This window comes from Salvia splendens, chromosome 13, assembly GCF_004379255.2.
Source record: "Salvia splendens isolate huo1 chromosome 13, SspV2, whole genome shotgun sequence".
In the NCBI taxonomy this organism is placed as follows: Eukaryota; Viridiplantae; Streptophyta; class Magnoliopsida; order Lamiales; family Lamiaceae; genus Salvia; species Salvia splendens.
Window position 1 is genome coordinate 32,762,253 of NC_056044.1, and position 20,325 is coordinate 32,782,577.

A 20,325-nucleotide genomic window follows, 5' to 3' on the forward strand; every position below is an offset into this window, starting at 1 on the left:
GTTTAAACTAAAAGAGCTCAACTTTTACGAATTCTGGTATAATATCCAATTTCAGAAAAGTAATTAAAAGTTTTTGTTTTTATTTTTTTAAACCAATAGACAAAAACTTAGAGACTGTATGACGATGGGCTAATCACAAGACCTTGGCATCGTTATATCTCACCCACTTCTTGTTGTAATTAATTTAATAGTTTATAATAGTGATTCGAAGAGATAAAGGTGGCAGATGCAATAATCTTGCCTTACACCATCATCATATTATATTGAATAAATAAGAATAACGATAAACAATTCATCAAATCCCATGCTTGAAAAACCATAATTTAATCCAGACCTCACAGCATTCACATTGAATTCTGTAGATTCACTAGTGTTATTTACTTATGAGCAATTTAGTTGGTAAGACGTTTTCACACCAACCAATAGGTAGAAGGTTCAAGTCATCACTGCCACGGGATAAATGTAAACCATTATTGATCATCTTTAAACAAACTATTTATGACAAAAAATGGCAAAACAATATAGTGTTAACAAATTGAGTATCACACAGCCAATGCTTCAAAAACTGACTTGAAAAGGAGAAGGGCAAAGAGATGTAACATTCGGCTAACCTCTAAGCAAAAATGAGGATGCTCTTCCAAAGCATTTGATATGGCATACGGAGCGAAAAACCTTCAGATGTCGATTTTTGCATTCTTGCACCAGCATGTCCGTATCACAAACAAGTTCAGAGACAGGTTTTACTGACACGGGGCTTCCAGCAATGAAACGACTGGAGATATATATGATCGTGGCACGGTCAAACATTGGAAAATACTCAATCTCCATATATGGTTGCTGCCTGCAGATCCTAAACTGTGCGAAGGAATCCACGAACTTCTATGAGAAAACTGTGCAGGTTTTTTCTGAACTTCTGGTGGTTTAGTCGATCAAGTGTTGTAGAGAGATTATTGGAAGTTGTGAGCGCCTGGATGGCATTGGTTAACCGTGATCTGAATGTTGGAATCCTCTGCCTTTCTATCAACTCGTTCGCTAAACTCTGCAAGCCATATTTGTCTCAGAATTATAAAGAACTCAGCAGCATGTAAAAGAAACAAGAGAGTGACAACTTTTTGTTTTTATATAAAGAGCATATCCATTTGAAACGTATTCGAAATCCCAAAACTAAGGAAACGTGACATCACAAGCTACCTGATAAGTACTCTGTTCACAGAGTATCAATGGTAGGAGTGCATCAGCTGCTGGGCCCACGAGATCAACGCTGTGACACAAAGCAAGATACGTGTTAATATGGCCTTCAGACATTCCATATTTCAGGCGGGGTTTAGATTTTTTTGGCATCTAACCTGTAATCGTCGAAAAGAAGAAGTTTCAGCAGTGAGCGAAGGAACTGGCTGAGGATCCCTTCACGAATATTTCCCTCAGGGTCCTTGTAACTGGAAGCGTGCGATCCGAGACCAATTTTACCAGAAACTCTGTCCTTGTAATGGTGGGATGCAAGTGCTTTTATAGATCTTAGACACAGATCCACCACTTCAATATCCTGACCACGAGGAAAATAACCAGAGGATATATCAGACAAAAAGGGGAATGTCGTAAACCCACGGTAAATTGTAACTTAAATTGGCTAGTGCCTAGTGTAGAGCCATCATGCAGTCTACCTGATGATGAAGACCGAAATCAAGAGTTCCAAGTATGTGACTGAAGGCATCAACGTTTAGCTGCACGATTATTTCAGGATATACCTCCAGCATATGTGATAGCAGAGAAAAGTACTGTCAAATAGCAAGAAGACTGCATTAGTTTCAGCCTAAACGCTAGCATGCCTCTTGCCCAACAAGAGAAGAAACTTAGCATGCCTCTTGCCCAACAAGAGAAGAAACTTACACACTGGCAAAGTTTAGGAAATTTAAGCTGGTCCGGAGTTATCAGAGGAGTTACTATGTGTAGACCCGTATATACGACCTATGATAGAAAGCAATCAGAACCAACATAGAAAACTGTTTATACGAACCCAATTCAAGAGCCACCTATTTCACCTCATAAGATATTGTATGGACATACCTGAGAAATATTTGTACCATAAGTCTCAATGGGTTCGGATGCAAAGTCAACCTGCAAAAGCATATTTACATCAGACTGCACAGCAACCAACAAAGGAGGCACAATACTACAGACATGCAGACTCTCGCTCTAGTTCGATAGCATCAACTGACCCAAGTTGCCCAATTTAATACCCAACCCAATTACTACCTATAATAATTAAAGTTATTAAATCTCAGCAGTTGATGAAAACACTCATAGTACTTTGTATTAGCGGTATCCAACAGTACCAAGTCCGTGGAATCATTATGTTAATTAGTGCTGTGTGCAAGCATAGAAATCGTACCCCTCAAAATATGAACGAAAAGATTGAAAAAGAGATCACATAAGGAAAAAAGCTTTATAATGGTGGCTTAGGGACATTCTAACAATCACCCTTATCTAAAAAAAGTGAACTTGACCTATAAAACTGTCGAAGTAAAAACATCCTTTCCTTGATGGTCATATGATACGGGTTCTCCTCGTGGGATTTACTCGAGCACACATGTAACTTAAGCGTCTAATTAATTATTCTCTAAAGTTATCCACAGTAAATTTTACAAATGAAGGACAACAATTTGGTCGATATGAAATTTCCTGAGGGAAACACAGTTTCCAAGAGCAATGCCACTGATGATTATACGTTTCTTCATAACAATGGATGATAATGTGTAGAGACAAACAGTTTAGATGTCGTAGTTAAAGGGAGTTTGCTAGGGGAAAGTGAAGAAAGTAATCTCTTAACTTGGATAACGGATAAAGGAGTTACCATATCTTTTGAGCATAGATTTGAGAGAAGTTGTAAAAGCGCCCTCAAATCCTTATATTTCTCCACATCTGCTTCATTGCGTAAGCTGTTTGAAAGGCCAACCGATATCTGAGGAAGCAGTCAAATTATATGGGTCAATTTTGTAACCATGAGTAGTGATTTTCATACTGCAGCTCATGTGGAGCGTGCTTTCAGAAAATCCAATAGACACTGCGAGATAGCCAATTGTTTGAGACATAAAATGAAGAAAAAGTTGGTCATGCTATTTACTGATATTTCTAAAAACCAATCATCTCTATCGTGAGAGTGTGCATACTGCATAAATAGGCAGCTCTCTGTTTGCATAAAAACATATAGAGGTTCATGCAAACATAAAAACAACAGAATCCAACTTAACATATATCATAACCATCACGTAAACTAAATCAAATCTTGCCAGTTCATGTTGCTACAATCCGAACTATACATAACCAAACTGAACCAGGGGAAAAACTGTTTACCTTGCCAATGTTATGAGATGAGTATAGCTGAAGCAAACGCATACAGAAGTCAACCATGGCAGCAGTTTCTTTAGCCTCTAAGTAGCTAATTTGGCTTTCCACCCAATCAGTGGCAAATTTAAGCAATTGGTAGACAACTACAAACTACATAAGCAAAAAGTACAAGAATAAATTATAACTTCTTCATGCCAAAATTAAACAATTCAAGATGTAAAAAAAATATCTAAAATGTAGAATAAGGTTCAACAATAAATATTCCATCAAGCACTAAAACAATCATATTGGACCTGAATGGAGTTACTTTGAAGATATGTTATATAAACAAAAGAAATAGAGAATTGAAGCCATGTGTCAATATTCGACACTATTCACCCAAGAAACAGAAAGGAAATGAAAGAAGATTGACTAAGTAGTATGGAGTGTTATTCAATTTTCCTCTCAATTTGCATAAAAAGCTACCTTTTCTACTGAAGCAAGTCTCAAAGATGTTCAAGAGAAGTATCTAACTTTACCTCATCTTTGTATGCTTGAAGAAATATCAGAACGGGATTCATAACAGAGAATCCCATTTCATAAATTGCCTTCTGTATACGAGGTTCTGAAACCCTGGCAACTCCCCGAAGTCGCTCAAACAAGCAACTAACCTACGGGGTGTCATGAAATTGTCATATCATGTTTGGTAATTGCTACTAGCATAAGAATGCACAGTGACAAAGTCTTACCAACAAAATGATATCAGGCTGCAGAGCAATGCTTTTGAGATCATGCTTGCTTGACAGTTCCACCAGGTAAGCTGTCATATGGTTTGTAAGACTTCTTATGAACCTACACACCATTTCAATAAAGAGTAGAATACTTAAAATTGTGATAAGTGGTGATAGCTAGACACAGAGAAGCTCCACAAAAGAAAGTACTCACTCATTTGATGCCTCAGAATTTTTAATACCTAAAGCTGAAAGGGCAAGTGTCTGAGCAAGGGACCGCTGAAATAAAAGAAAATATTATAAGCTTTATTCAAAATAAAAACAGGGTGCTTGTGACAGAGAGATGCTGAAGAGTTGGAAGGAACTATAGCATTACAAAGAACAAGTGAAAGACGCAGTAATTTATCTAGCAAAAGATGATATCAGTTGGGCATCTATTAATTTTACTCTAGTGCCCATCTTTATCAATACATGGACTCTTAGTGTGCTATTTAATAGTAGCAAATTGTACATCAGTTAGGATAAACTTATTTTTTCCCCTAAATCTAGAGATCTTGAGAAAAGGAGATATTGAAATTAGAATACACGGACCTGGTGAGCTGCATTTAATGACAACAGAGCTCGTTCATTGCAGAAAGCATTTACTAAATCACGCCAAGAATCCTGCATGAATTTATTCAAAAATCTGTGTTACATAACATAATGGGCAAAATTAGAATATAATCTGTAATCTGCAGTGAAATAAGTCAATGCTATTGGAAGATGTCAACACTCAGCAGACATAAAATACATAGTCATTGAGCAGAAACATTGTGCTTTTGCCTTTTAGGGGAATGAATCTAGCCAAAAACCAGCCTCAGCATCAGAGTCAGAAGAGCAATTAAAGGTCCAGAATCCCTTTAGAAAACACTGCCTCATCCAAGCAAACTAGTGAACATCTTATAAATTCTAAACTAAAAAAACAAGATGCATGAGTATAGGTGAAAATACAATAATCACAGGAGTCTTATCCAAATCACACCTCCTTCAATTCCACACCAAGTACAAAAAACAAAAAAGTAAAATACATTGCAAGGTCACAGATAAAAGCCCCTCAGAATAGGCCTAAACTCATAGGGTATATAGCTAATCTTCAAATGAAGAGCAGGAGAAAGTATGTTAAACGAGAAAAAGAGGAACTGATAGACAATTGTACATGTGCACAGATATGTTACTGACCAAGTTGACAAGATGATTAATAATATTCCTTCGCTTTACAAGTGAATGAAGCAACTGGTAACATGTGAGTGCCTGCCATTGGAAAAAAAGAAAGAGGTTATAATCCCTTCAGCCATCATATTTTGCATAAAAAAGGTGCTGCGCACCATGTCAGACACTGCAAAAGAATATCACCCTGGCATAATACAGTCCAATATTTAGCTATCCAAGTAAATAAACCATTCACCATTGAGATAAGGGGGCAAAACAGATAAAAAGGCTAAGGGTGTGTAAGACTTTCTACACCTGAAAAATGACATGTGAAAACTACTAATTGCTAATAGCCTAATAACTCCAAAATCAAAAACAAGATACAGATATATACCTGCAAGTCCTTCTCCCCGGGATAAGAAACAAATGTGCTTGAAGAGATGCGAATGATAGTATCTAGAACAACCTTCCCATGATTAGTTTCTCCATAGAAACTAATCAATGCATTTTTGGAGTGTTTTTCTCCAGATCCATCATGTATCAGGAGGTACGTTGACATCCATCGCGCGAGGAACCACACAACTGCCTGCAATATTAAGATAATAGTGTCAATAACCAACATTGAAGAATACAATATAATGGGATTTCTCTCAACCCCTCTCTCTGTGTCTCAAATCAAATCAAATTGCACTTGCAGGTTGTGAAGCAAAATAGTTTCATTAGTAAAAGTGGGAAAGCTCTATGGCACAATAGTTCCAAGAAGAGAAATATTGAAGACACTACGAAATTTTGAAATCTTTATGCATTGAAACTTTACAAGCAACCCCTAAACCTCTTAACCTATATCATACCTCCTTAAAGGATACAATTTTTAAGATACCAGCAATACACTTGACTTGAATAACATTAACCACCCTAATTTATGGAACAGTATACCCCATGTAAGTTCAGATATGACGCATGATGAGCAATAGGCTCAAAATTACTTGATCAACAGAACAAGATTGATTCCATCCCGAAATAAAAAGGTTGAAGATAAATTCTTCTTTTGAACAATTAAACAAAACTGCAGCAAGTTGGCAATGAAATTGGTCTGAAGAAGAATTGAAGTACCTCCATGAGACGAGGACTAAAAAAGGATGCTCTCATTTCTGGATCTAAACTTTGCTCAGCAAACGCTATAACTGTGCTGCAAGAAATTCATAAAAAAGAAGTGCTTCAGAGAACTATACTAACGGCTAATGTAAAGCCTTTTAAAGACAGAAACCTTCTAGAGTGATCAGTGATGTAATTGCTGGTCCCTAACCAAGTCATTTTTCCTTCGCCCTATCCTAAAGACACATTTATGCTTTGACTGAAATAGACACATGAATGAATGCAATTCCCATCTCCACACACAGTGTTTGGACCGACAAGAACACCATATGCAAAAAACTGGATGTTCAACATATTCAGAACATCATAATAGTGCGAGTGTATGACTTAATAGTTAACATAAAATTGAACTGATTTGACAAACTCCAGCCTAATAAATTCATCCCATCTAACAAATACAATGAGAAAACCTACCTACAAAGTGCTACAACTGGGTGTTTATCCACCTCCAATATGTTAGTATAATGACTTTCTATCTCCTTTGGCACCTGAAAATTTCACAACAAATCAATAAGTCAACACTTCGCAATTCTGTCATTCTTTGAAACCCCAGCAACCCAACCATACAGGTTTAACAGATACTCCATCCGTCCCCTAAAAATAGAGACTTTGGGGACGGCACGAGTTTTAATGCGAAATTGGTAAAGTATGAGAGAGAGAGAGAAAGTAATTGAAGTAATGTTAGTGGATAGTGGAACCACCTTATTAGTAGTGTAATGTGTGGTGAAAAGGTTTCCAAAATAGAATCTGCAGGATGGACTAAAATGGCAAAAGATGACTTTTTAAGGCACGGAGAGAGTATAATGCAAAACTATTTCTTATGATTGTAAACAGACATGACACTTTTTTAAATGGTGAAGTCAAGGTAAGGTCTTTTCTCCCTCCCCAAGTATAGTCCTATAGACATAAGCAGTAAAGTGTTGTGGTGTGGTAGTCTGTACAGCCCAAAATTTTAATTTCAAATTTAAAAGATGTAAGACAATATAAATCAATATAATTGATAAGAAAATGAATGTTACTATAACAGATGAAATTAATGTCATGAAATTGCAGAGCCACAGTTGATCTTAAATTCTTAATGCAACAACAAGTAGTCTATGAAAAGAATGAAAATATAACAGCATAGCATACTTGAGTTTCAAATACCAAACTCAGAAGAAAATAAAATAAATTTAGAAATAGAAGTTATACAAAGCTTAAAATAATGCTAATAGGGAAATGATAAATCAAAGAATGCTGCAATAAGAACTTTCACCTGGACAAATATATAATTGTACCAGAATAAGATAAAACCAGAGAGCAATTGAGATAATTTTTACATTTTATGAGTGAACAATACAGTTGTTTGAGAAATTAATAGGTCCAAGGAATATGACAAGTTTTTCGGAAAACACCTTAGACCTTGCATGTTGTGACAGAATAGATTAATTGTGTAATCGAAACAAACAGAGACGTAAAGAGACACGGATTTACGTGTCTTGAAAGTATACTTCAACAGAGAACATAATTATCCTCCTAATCTTTTACACCACACATCACTAAGTATGGGGTCCTTCAACAGTAGAAACTCACTGCACTTTAAGAAACAGTCCAACTATAATCCTTCTAGGCAATGGTTAAAAGAACCAATTCAGATGCAAATTAATATAACAAACAACCATAAGAAATAAGTACAAAATATAAGTTTTAGTGATACAATTGACAAGAAACAACACTTAAACTCAAGAGTAGTCCTATTTTTGTTGATGTCTACTGAGGCAGCATCAACAACTCAACTTACATTAATAAATAGATCAACTGAAACATAAAAACATATCTGAAGTGAGGAAGAAACGAAAATTCATTACCAAAGGAGTTTCACCCTGTCCTTCGTCAGCCAAAACATGCCCAAAAATGAGTAAGAGAGAGTAAAGTTCTTCCAAAGTTTCAGTTGGATCCCTTATGCCCCTGCCCTACATTTAGCGTGAATGATGAAACACAAGCACAAAAGCAGATAAAAGAACTTGTTATCAATGCACTACACAGAGAAAGACATAAAATGCAAAAACTTCATGGATCTCAAAACAGCCAACTTTTATAAATTAAAAATTATACAGAGAGATAGAACTCATAATCCAAGTAGCATAGTAAGGACTAGCTAGGTCATCAGGTTAAAAGTTCATAAAATGATAGGAAAATCCAGAGTAAAATCCTCAAACCAACAAAACAAAGCATCAAGGCTTAGTTTAGAAATAACAAAAGATCTTTTTTGTCAAAAGGATTTTACTTTCCTTCTCTTTTTCCTATAGACAGATGTGACAAAGGATAACCGGGGCCACAGGGGGGGGGGAGATGCCACAAATGAATATATAAAGCTTCGCTAATTTGCACAGGTAATAATCACTAAAATCATAACTCAACAATCAATAGATATATCAGTTTTGGTAAATACACAAGCAATTAAAGGAAAACTAAGACAATTTGTGAATATCAACAAATTATACTATCTTTTATAGAACAGTGCTTAGTCCAAATGATTTGGTAAGAATAACAGTTTGAAGCTTTTTGTGTTAATGCAGGATGATTGGGGCGGCAAAATATTCTTCATTAGGATACCCGTAAGTATAGGAATTAAAATAGAGTACCTGATGAAGCATCATAATACGCTCAGAGAAACATTTGGTGAGAAAAGGGATTGTGGACCCCAGAGCTGCTCTAGCAATAAGAGCATAGGAGCTCAATCTTTCATCCATAGCTACAAAGAGAAAACACTTAAGCACAAACCAGAAAAGAAATCACAGTAATTCTAGAGAAGGCTAAAGTGGCAACCACTATGACCTCAACATGGACAAAAAATCAGCTAGTTAGCAATTTACCACTTACCAGCGATCGAAGCCTGAGCATAATTAGGTGCATCGTCATCATCACTGAAGGCGGATGCAGAAGCACCTATATATAAAAGATGAAAAGGTCAAATATTAGCAACACATGCAGCCAATGCCAAAGATACTATGGTGAAGAGCATGACGAAAGACGATACCCTTTAATTCAGATTCCACAATCAATTCAAAAAGATTGGCTGCAGCGCTAATGCCTTCAGATGGAAGCATATTATTTTGTCCACTAACCTCCAATTGCTGCAGTGATTTAATCAAAGAGGAAAAAGAAATCCATGTTCAGTTCACTACCCACTTGCTATATATACTGCTCAAATATATCTACAAAGTCAGCAGATACTTCGATAAGCTGTTAGGAGTGGCAAACAAGTTGCCAAAAGCCTGGGTCCAAACTTAAAGCGGAGTATCGTACCAGCATGGAAATTGAGTACTCTGGGGGCCAACAGAAAATATTGGAAAATCATGAAGTGGATAAATTTATTGACAATGCAGCAAGCTAAGCCTATTCTATTAATATGGGTGAATTTGGGTGAATCCATTGTGATAGTGAAAATATCGACCCATCCTACATCAGTTCAGCAACAATAAAGAGTGCAAGTATTCTTAAATTGAACCTATAAGTGTATTGAATTCAGTCATCACCATATCGGAAAAGCATAATGCAGTAACTAGTATGGGCATCCAAAGCTGTCCCCTGATTGACATCTATGGTAAAATAGTACATTTTGGGCAGAATCAAAACACAGAATAACCTTCCATTTTTCCATCATAAATGAATGAGATATTTATCTTTCTACTAGGAGGGTACCAAACAAGATTTACAGAAAGTGCATATGAACTTAGATATATTCATTTCAAATTAGGAACTAAAAGACCAACTTTCCGAGACAATAATTGCCAGAAAATGCAGTTTTATTGTCTAATAATTAGAGTAGATAAGGATTTTCTACTAAGCCATGCTCACAACAAAGGTATATACGCAATAGAACACTGAAACGTAAGCATATATGCATGTATAAGGTATAAGAGGAATACAAGCAAAGGCAGCAATGACAGGTACCTGGAGAAGGGTCGTCCAAGTATCTAGTAAAATATCACGTGCTACCCAGCTCCATGTTTCATCATCTGTTTGATTTTCTGTTAGGTCTTTGTAGACTTCACGCATCAGGGCAGATAATAGAGTGAGAGTTCCATAAGGCCTGCACATTACATAAAACCTCACCACAGTAGAAAGAACACAAGCAAACTAATACAGTCTAGAAAATTAACTCATTCATCTTCAGGCGGTCTAGAAATAGCATCTTGTTTCTAACTTTGAGGGGGACATTCATTTATCAAAATACTTGTTAAAGAACATCACAAGTGCTTTTGAGGAATAGATCATGGTGTTCAGATTGACATTCACTCTTTTTCTGTCATGTATGTCGGTATGGTCAGAGAACAGGCAGAGTATTTAAGCAAAGATAACTATTAGCCCCTGAGAAAAAACTCAGGTATAATATATCAACTAGTATTTAACCTACCTCAAAGATTTCAGTAGCTCATCAAATATGAGTGGGGTAGTCACAGTTGCTATCGACAAAAGTGCACGGCAACCATCCAGCAGTTCACTGAAAACATTAGATAAGCAATATGAAGAATAACATGATATGCAACAAGTGAGGCATAGTCACTGAAATATATACCTATCACTTTTTCCCAATTTTATTGCCTGTGTAACTGCATCTGGAGGTTCCATCCACTGTACAATCCCGGCCAATAGTTGCAGAAGGTGCTGCTTTTGTGTGTTTCCGCTGTCTAAATAATAATAAATATAATTAGTTCAGTAGTGAAAACACTAAAGTTGAATAATCATTCACAAACAGGTAAGACATTGTAAGAAAACTTTCTGAAAAAGCATAATAGAAACCAAAAATAAAATCATGTACAGAAAAGGCAAGAAAGGCTGCAGTTACAACAGAGGTCCTTAGAGAGTTTGAGAATGAAAGATAGTTGGTGTGCCCTGATTGATATCTTAGTGGGTGCGAGTGCAAGAGTTAACGGTGGGTAAAGAGTGATGATTTTAGAGGTTTCCTGCAAGTGATTTACTAGATCTTTCCTTCCTCAATATGGTTCAGAATGCACATACATCAAATTACCAGGAGAGCCACAAATACCAACAAGATTCAGTTCTTAGCTAATATTGTTAAGGAAACCACCAGCTTGTGGTTTTGTAAGTGTGCAACTTAAGATTAGATACATTTTTTTACATGCTCTTCATGCAAAAGAGTGTTGGAGAAGTATGGCACTTATTGAACTGTCCCAAACTCATATACAGAAGTTTATGTTCTAAAATAGGTGGCTGTTACAGTAAATGAAGGCCAATTTTTGAAAGTCTACTGTTCTTGCTCTTTGTTGGTCAGAGAAAAATAATCAGAATTTTTTTGAGGATGTTGAGAATTCATTGGAGGTTGCATGGGGGAAGTTTGGAAATCAAAATAGCCATGCGGATTTCCCTAATAGGGGGGTTAAATAAAACAGTGTGTGATGCTATTAGAGATTGGAGCCCCTCAGAAATCTAGGATTAGATTTGAAGTTTGTTTACTATGAAATTGCATGGACGTAGTATGCCCATTTATACCCTATTACTAGATTATGCTTACGGTGTAATTGTGTGGATTCCCATCTCCAGACAGTAGTGGTTTCAACAAATGTATTTTTCGAGAAAAAGGAACAATACCAGATGGAAAGATTGCTCCTGTGAGAGAGAGAAACTGCACCAAAAGTTTTCGAGCAGAAACTGCAAGAGGGCAGTCGATCCAGAAACCTTCACTGGAGAACTTTTGCCTCAGAGCAGTATAGAAGTTTGAAAGCCATCCAACATGACCACTTGAAATCAACAGGTCACGCCAGGCAGGACCAGGCTTCAAGCATCAAAAGGGGGAAATAAGTATAAAATAAATAGCATAAGTTCACCATGATAATTTATATTCCAACATGCAGACAGGTATGCTGTGGAAACAATGGTACTTGGGCAATTAATGAACACATTTTACCAAATATATCAAATTGAACATGAAAGTGATGAAGCGCGACCAATGGAGAGAAACCACAAACATTCAAAATCAGTCATAGGTGAGTTATTCTGGTGCTAGCAAATCAGTCAGCACCAAGCCCTGATAGAGTCAAAGTTACTTACAGCCTACCTAAGGCACGAAAAATGAGAGGACAACTTCTTGGTTGAACTTATAAATGTTCTCCTGAAGCTTCTTTACTTTCCAAAAGTATCCAATTGTATTTATACTTCATTACAGTAAACTCTTGAGTGTGAACGAATGACCCTTTTCTTTATGTTTTTGTACTCATTAACATTATATTTGAAATTTGCTACCAACAAGTTCCATAAATAAGTTGCCCACAGGACTTTTCTCTAGAGAACAACTATCAATGTATGCATTATAGCAAATAATCTAAACAAAAGCCCCAGAATGATTTAGTCAAATTAAAAAATTTCCAACAACCCATCTCTATCAGGCTCAGCTCATTTAATTGTGGTTATAACTGACCTGGACTAAAATGCATTCAGTCCTTCTAGAATTTTCTTGCTTCATCACGCTCTGGAACAAATCCATCCCCCTTTTTGAGCTGTCAATAGCATTCTTGCCTCGGAAGTCCCAATTTAGGATTTGAAGCATCAAACGTAGTGCCGATGAACAGACTTTAACTTCAGGAACTTCAGAGTCAGCTTCAATAATTCTATTTGACACATTGAAAGCAGCATGTTGTACCCAACTGTAGAATACCTATGAAAAGTGAAATACAATTACTTTTAAACATAAATCAGGAGTCTAGCCATCCATTTGGAATTACCGGTGAGGCCATAGAAGGAAAAGAAAAGAAAAACCGTAAAAAATGTATTTGCACAGTTACATATAATCACAAACCTTCAGGTAGTCATGCTCTAACGACATTAGGCACTGCTCATGAAATTCTCTAGGAAGGCCCATAGCAGTAGATGTAGAGGGTGAAAACTCTGACACCTGTTGGAAAATGCCATTTATGTAGTATAGATGATATTTTAAGATGAAAACATTTTACAAATAAAAACAAATGACTAGCTTTGCTGGCTGCAATTGACTAGATGAGTACCAATGATTCCAGAAAACTGATTCCAGAATATTGCACAGCCAAGCCATGGGTTCCATCAACAGCTTGTTTCACCTGCAGCATATTGCAGGTAAGAAGAATTGAATGACCAGTCTATCGGAGGCAGCTGTCCCTTTAGACTTCTAGCTCCAAAACTAAATAAGTGACCCAGAGAAGTACATGAAGTGTGCGTGTGAGGCAGAGAAGTTAATTGACCCACAGAAACTAATAATCACATCGCAGACAGACCAATAAACATCTTACCACTCCAAAAGTACGTGGAAGGATTGAAAAACAATATAAGAGCCGTTATTACCTCAAGGAAGAATGCCTCCTTTTCCAAAGCTGTAAAATCAAGCCTGGTTAAAGAAACAAAATGCCCTTTAATGAGAAAATAACAGAGAGAATAAATTATAGGGGATTTTTCAGTGATTTACAATGTAAGGGTATCTTAATAGGTATTAACAAGGAGGAAAATGCCATCCCCTTTTAGGATTTAGGATGACCAGAAACTTACCATCCCCTTTTCAACAACTGCGCAGCCACTGATGCAACCTTTGCTATAACATAACCCTCTGGTAAATTGGCATGCTTCATTATAAAGCATAAGCAGAAACTGCATAAAATAACTTAATGGTAAGTGAAGAATTGCAATACAATAACCTGCATAAGAAGAATTCAAGAAAGTAGAATAATTTATCATATTAGCACTTCCTGCATGACTGCTGCTAAATGGGCAAGCATTCAAATTAAGCAAGGCATGCTATTTAGCCGACATACGCAATTGATCAAGTTGAAGAAAATCAGTACGGCAAAATGACTACTAAACGGATAACTTACAGCCAGTCAATGATTTACTGCAAAGTAACAAGATGGCAAAGCAACACCACAAAAGAATCAATAGGTAGGTCGGTTGTTCATTCTATAGATTCAGCACAGCGAAAGTCGTTAATAATGTAATGTCTTTGCAATTATTTTCAGCATTCATAGAAGGTGCTGTTAGTCCTAAACCCATAGAGAGTTGGTGGTTACATCAAATTTTATACAGTTGTGCCTTGTGCCTTGATAGGAAAAGAGACCAAGAAGCTTTCATGATTGAATTTTTCCGCCTACGCATGTTCTCTAACAAGTAAAACAACTAATTAAGAAAAAAACATACCTCTAGTCAAATACATAATATCGGGACACCCTAACATTCTATTCTCATGACTAATAGAAACTCATCCTATATAAAACCAATTTTATTTGTTTAACTAATTGAACATCCTTTGACAAATACTCCATATCCTCTGACATCTTAATAGTACACATGCAAGGAAATAAAATTAAATTTTCTGGAGTTACCTAATTAATCCTCTTCTGTCATCTGTCTCAAGGAATCCCCATTCCCGTATTCCTGCATCCCTAATTGCTCCTGCAGCCTGAAACCTTGCAAGGGGCAGCTGAGAGTTTTCTGAAAGGTCAAACTACATTAAGCAAGAGCGATGTTTCCTTATTTTATGGCCAATAAAGATACTCTAGAGTATCATAAATGAACACCTCTGAAAGAGGGAACTTATATTAATTTTTTCGAGAGCTAAAAAACACCACATGTGTAATTCCCTAATTCTGAAGCAACATTCTTTAGCATTTTTGTAAGCATGTACATGTAATTATGTATGAATGCTTTGTATGCGAACGAGGCAGGTGTCGCACCTGACTCGAGGCACACTGAGGCAGCCTAGTGCTTTAGGGATCAATGGATGGAAGAGGTAGCCACCTCACCAGAATAACATTAAGCATTTCCAAACAATAAAATGCCAAAGCATTTTCTAATAGGGCCTACCAACTGCTGGTAAATACCCCCCCCCCCCCAGTTTCTCTACTATGAGTCTATGAGTGGGCAGATTGACACTGTCAATCTAGAAGATCACAGCTACATAGATACATATATGTAAAAGCACAGGAAAAAGACTTTCTCTAGTGACCAAATAGAGTGAATACATGGAAACTACGTCCAACAGCCAGAAGAGTCAAACAAAAACTGATATGATAAACAATTATCAAATAAATGAGTAAGATAAATATTATTCCTTCTGGCACATGTTTATTATGCTGCTGTCACTGGATAAGGCCCAACATTACAGTACATTAACAGCTGAAAGGTACGCACTTCCAAAATTAATTCCTTGGGAGAATATTGATGGCTAATAGTAGTTCCTCTTACTTATTAGATTATTTCAATCATAGATAAAAGAGAAAAACAAGTTCAGCTACACATATGTTCCTCCTATAAATCAAAATCTGCTTGAATAAGATACAACAAGAATCTGATATCTACTTTACCCATGTGGTGTTAGTAACAGCAGCTTCAGACTACAAAATTATGCAAAATCGTATTAGCTACAGATAAATTTATAGTAGTATAATTCTTTGTCACTACAAATAGAACTTAATGTTCAATAAAATTTGGTCGAAAGAAAATATGGATGCGTGTTGTACAATGTAGAGAGCTGCTTAAACATACCTAGAATAAATTGGCATGTCCGGTATGGACGAGGAGATTGGCATAGTGATAATAGAGTTGCTTCAGCAGCAGCTGGATTGGCATGCATCTGTTAAGTTTTTCCCAAATCATTGTCGTATGCCCATGTACCCCAACAAGTAAAAATAAACAAATAATAAAACAAGGTTTCAAGATTTAAAAATCTTAAAACAAACGAAAAGAAAATTAAAGTATTCGTTCATGTAAAGTAAGCACATTAGTGTATAGTGACTTTTTTGTGTTTCGAATCACATCTCTTGTTCATTTAAAATTCTGGTAATGATTCTATGAGATTATAAGTTTATTTAATCTTTAATCTTACAAATACCAAAATGCAACTACCATTCTACTTGATTGCAAAGTCTTGATGACACCTATAAGAATAAGCTTATAAAATAGGACATCTTGCAAAGATGGGGTTAAGATATCTTCTCGTGACTATAGAACTATGATCAGGGCAGCCAGATAAGCTTACCCTTGGATTGATGCCAGCCAAGAATATGTACTCAGATTGAATGGTCAGACTATCACAAACCTGATTGTGGCCTAGTTGGAAATATCATATGTTTATGGCATAACGTAATAACCATCAGGACATCTTCCGTGGAACCAACTCACCAAAACAGATTACAAAACTTAAACTACGAAATTCGTGTAAAATTTAAGCATATCCCATAACTTGAACCAGTAGCTATAGTGAGTAGCAATCCAAACACAAAGAACATTAAATTCAACCAAACTAGCTATAACACACTCTACCACATCTTCATTTGATTCTTAGATAAAAAAGCAGCCGGATCTACTTAATCTCCTAGCACAGGTTCCACTCGAGCTACTCAAATTCGATTCAACCTGTGGTAGCATAAGTCCTCCCGATTTTCCTAACAGCTATCCATCAGCATTTATCATCATATACTAGTAATCTGGCAACATAAACAGGCAATCGCATAATACAAAACGATGATTAAATGTAAATCTTCCTAATACGATTTCACATGTATAGCTACTGATTCTGCTTGCTCCGGTTACCTATCCAATCACGCGATAATCAATAGAAGGCTCGGCTAGCTAATGAATACAATAGGTAAGGGTTTTTTAAGTCGATTAATAGATTGAACAACCTGAATAGAACTGCAGGCGAGTTCAACAGCTTGCATGGTAGCTTGAAGCTGAGCCATATCCGCTGCTTCTGTGTTCTGCGGAAAGCTTTGAGCCATCATCTCTCCTCCAAAAATGGCACTGCTAGAGAGAGAGAGACACGAAGAGGGAGAGGGAAATTATTGTTTTTTAATAATAAGAAAGCAGGTTTTGATGCTCTGCTAATTTCTTATTACGCGAATTTAATTTATTTAGGGGATCTACTTGAATCCAAAAAAGTGAAATTAAGATAAGTTTGTAACTTTATTTATTTGTTGATTAGTAGTAGTAATTCTTAATGGTAAATTGTGAGGTTGTATTTTTCATTTTTCCACTTTTTATGTAAGGCGTGGGTGTGCTATGACTTATAAGTTCACAATAAGTTATTGGGTGAAAATAAAATTCAATGTAGCTACATGATAATTTATGTTCTTAAATATATTTACACAGAGCTTGAATCATTATACTTAGAATTTGTATAAATATATATTATATTAAATTACATTGTGGCACCATAAAAATGGAACCATTATACCAATATATAAATAGTTACATTATTCATTCACGAGCATTGTTCTCGTTTAGTCTATATTTAATGTTAGTATTTGTTTTATTTTATCTATTCTAATGTCTTAGAGATTATTACTATTTACTAATGTTATTTATTTACAAATTATATAAAAATCAAAGCTTAGTTGATCAAAATTTTAATTATTTAATATATCTAAATTAAATTAAATGTATAAACACATCACTCTCTTCTATTAATATGTATCACTACTCTACAATACAAAGTTTGAAAATAGTCATTTGCAAACAATATCTTGAACTTTTGTTAATGCATATTTGAATTTTTGAATTCAATTCGTGAATAGTTATTTCAATTTTGAGATGCTCCTTTTAGGGGCATTACAATTTACAAATACTATTTAAATGGGCCGATTTTAGGTCCATGTTGATGTTCAAATGTTTCGACCCATTATCATACTTTTGTTTTTCTTTTTTTCTTTTATCGGAACATCTTTTTTAAGTACATCAACTGTTCAAAATGAGCAAATTTGGTCCGTAATATTTCATAATATCTTTTGAGGTCCATCAACTATAAGTTAATATCAATTTGACTACTTTTTTGTTATTTCCAATATCTTCATGACCAAAATATCCTTAAGGTCATGAGGGCAATTCAATCTATTTACCCTCTTATTTTCATTAAAGTATATAATTTGGGATAGTTAATGTACCAAAAAAGATGTTCTCTCTAATTTTAATTTCAAAATGAAAATATCTTAATGATATTAATATTCTATTACTATTAATTATTTTCGTTTAATATAGTTTTAGTTATTTGTAATATTTTAAATCATTGTACTATATTTAATATTAATAGTGAAAAAATATATGTAGACATTATACTTATACAATATTTATATATAAAAGTAGTTCGATTTATTAGATGGGATAAGTTGAAATTCATTAACATACTCAAAATCTTAAATAATTTAAAGAGCTAAGTTTTATTTTTTCCACTCTTATGTAGCAATTATAGTCTAATAAAATAGTTAAAAATATCAATAATCAATTTAATAAAAAAGACAATCACATTCTTAGTTGAATATATGATTAATTTAAATCCATGATTGTTTAATTAAATAAAAAATCAATAGTTGCTATCAATTGTTTAATATCACAATGTCGCGTCTTAATACTATCATTAGGTCATTTACAACAATATCATGAAAAATGTTCATAGTTCTCATATCTATTCCCTTAACTATTCGTGAATCATATTTTTTTACTTTATTAAATTTTTATTTCAATGTAGTATATATTATATATTATGATTAACTTAAATTTTCAGTTTAATAAAATTATGAGATTCATTAAAATAAAATATTTATCTTAATTTTATCTAAATAATTGAGAATGTAACCATATAAAAGTATTAACAAGCACTAGAAAGTAATATCATAATATTCAAATAAGGTATGTTATATATTAATAATAATAGTATAAGAAACTATTAAACTTAGTCCCAAATAAATTAGAAGAAAGTGGATGAATAAAGAAAGAAAAATAAATTACATACTTTAATGAAAATGAGAGAGTAAATAGATTGAATTGCCCTTCATGGCCTTAGGGGTACTTTGGTCATGAAAATATTGAAAATAGTCAAAAAGTAGTAGAATTGATACTAACTTATAGTTGATAGACCGCAAAAGATATTATGAAATGTTACGGACTAAATTTGCTCATTTGAGATAGTTGATGTACTAAAAAAGATGTTCCCTCTTATCTAAAATGTTTTTAGGAGGTGCATCTCATTGATAATTAATTAATCAAAATTAAGCAGTGATTAAAATTATTCATTGAAACAACTAATAAATTGTATATCATCCAACAACATTAAAATGGCATCAAAATTATGATTTTAGAATTGAACCAATTAACTGTATATATATGGTAAAATTTACAGACACTACAAAAAATGTCGAATGTCGAGCACAAATTAGAGAGCATCTTCTAAATTATAAAAATAACCAACCCTTCAATCATCGATTATATGATTTCAAGACCATGATACATATTTCACAAAATTTATATTTATAATGGAATTGTGAGTATAAAAAGTCAGTTGTTCTCTATTAATCCGTTACTATTTTAGTAACTTTTTTAAGATGATATTTCAATACACTTTGTAGTTTATACTGCTTCGTAACGTAAATATTTTAAATTCACTCATTTTCTAAGGAATTATAAAAATAACCAACCCTTCAATCATCTCACATTAAACATGATTATAATTAAATGAGTGTGGCAAAAAAATGTTCATGGTAGTTTAATTAGGTAGCAATAATAGTTTAGTCTTATTACAACGTGCATTTTATCATCATCAAATTAATTATTATACCAAGGACCAAATAAGTGGACTGTGGACCATCTAATACAGTTTGTCAATCAATTATTACTTTGTTTTATTAAAAATAATTTTGGAATATATTATTAAGTGTAAATTAATTATATTATCTTATGTATTTGAGCTTAAATCGATGACATATGGATTAATATACATTGACCGTTGAAAAAATAATTATTTTAAGGCCGATAATAGAATTGCATATATAATTATTATAGTCAAATAGCATAATTATCAATAATATATTATCAATCCCAACTTCCTCAGCCTTTATCTAGAAAGGTATTTTTCATTCAAATTGGCTAGATAAAATTACCGACACTCATAATGCATGTTAATATGTGTGTGTGT

At 34.5% G+C, this 20,325-nt stretch overlaps 1 protein-coding gene across 2 annotated transcripts; it reads right to left on the bottom strand.

Annotated features, from left to right (window-relative positions):
- Positions 1–235: 235 nt before the first annotated feature.
- Positions 236–17,228, bottom strand: LOC121761977 (exportin-4-like). 2 transcript variants are annotated; one of them, XR_006042137.1, is made up of 33 exons: positions 17,045–17,228; positions 15,906–15,993; positions 14,744–14,852; positions 13,917–14,015; positions 13,716–13,758; positions 13,403–13,474; positions 13,198–13,293; positions 12,820–13,056; positions 11,994–12,177; positions 10,960–11,071; positions 10,798–10,884; positions 10,335–10,473; positions 9,418–9,514; positions 9,261–9,326; positions 9,023–9,132; positions 8,246–8,350; positions 6,813–6,886; positions 6,357–6,432; positions 5,638–5,829; positions 5,274–5,345; positions 4,647–4,718; positions 4,270–4,334; positions 4,074–4,176; positions 3,864–3,995; positions 3,352–3,495; positions 2,852–2,959; positions 2,065–2,115; positions 1,888–1,965; positions 1,662–1,775; positions 1,347–1,543; positions 1,192–1,261; positions 612–1,039; positions 236–446 (listed from the first exon to the last, which is right to left on the bottom strand). XR_006042137.1 is itself a non-coding variant. In XM_042157695.1 (32 exons), exons 1-32 carry the CDS (start codon positions 17,141–17,143, stop codon positions 851–853), a joined length of 3,480 nt encoding a protein of 1,159 aa, XP_042013629.1. In that variant the 5' UTR covers positions 17,144–17,228; the 3' UTR covers positions 458–850. The 2 variants fall into 2 exon arrangements, 1 of the variants encoding a protein (XP_042013629.1); XM_042157695.1 differs by lacking the exon at positions 236–446 and having other exon boundaries at positions 458–1,039.
- Between the last annotated feature and the right edge of the window lie 3,097 nt (positions 17,229–20,325).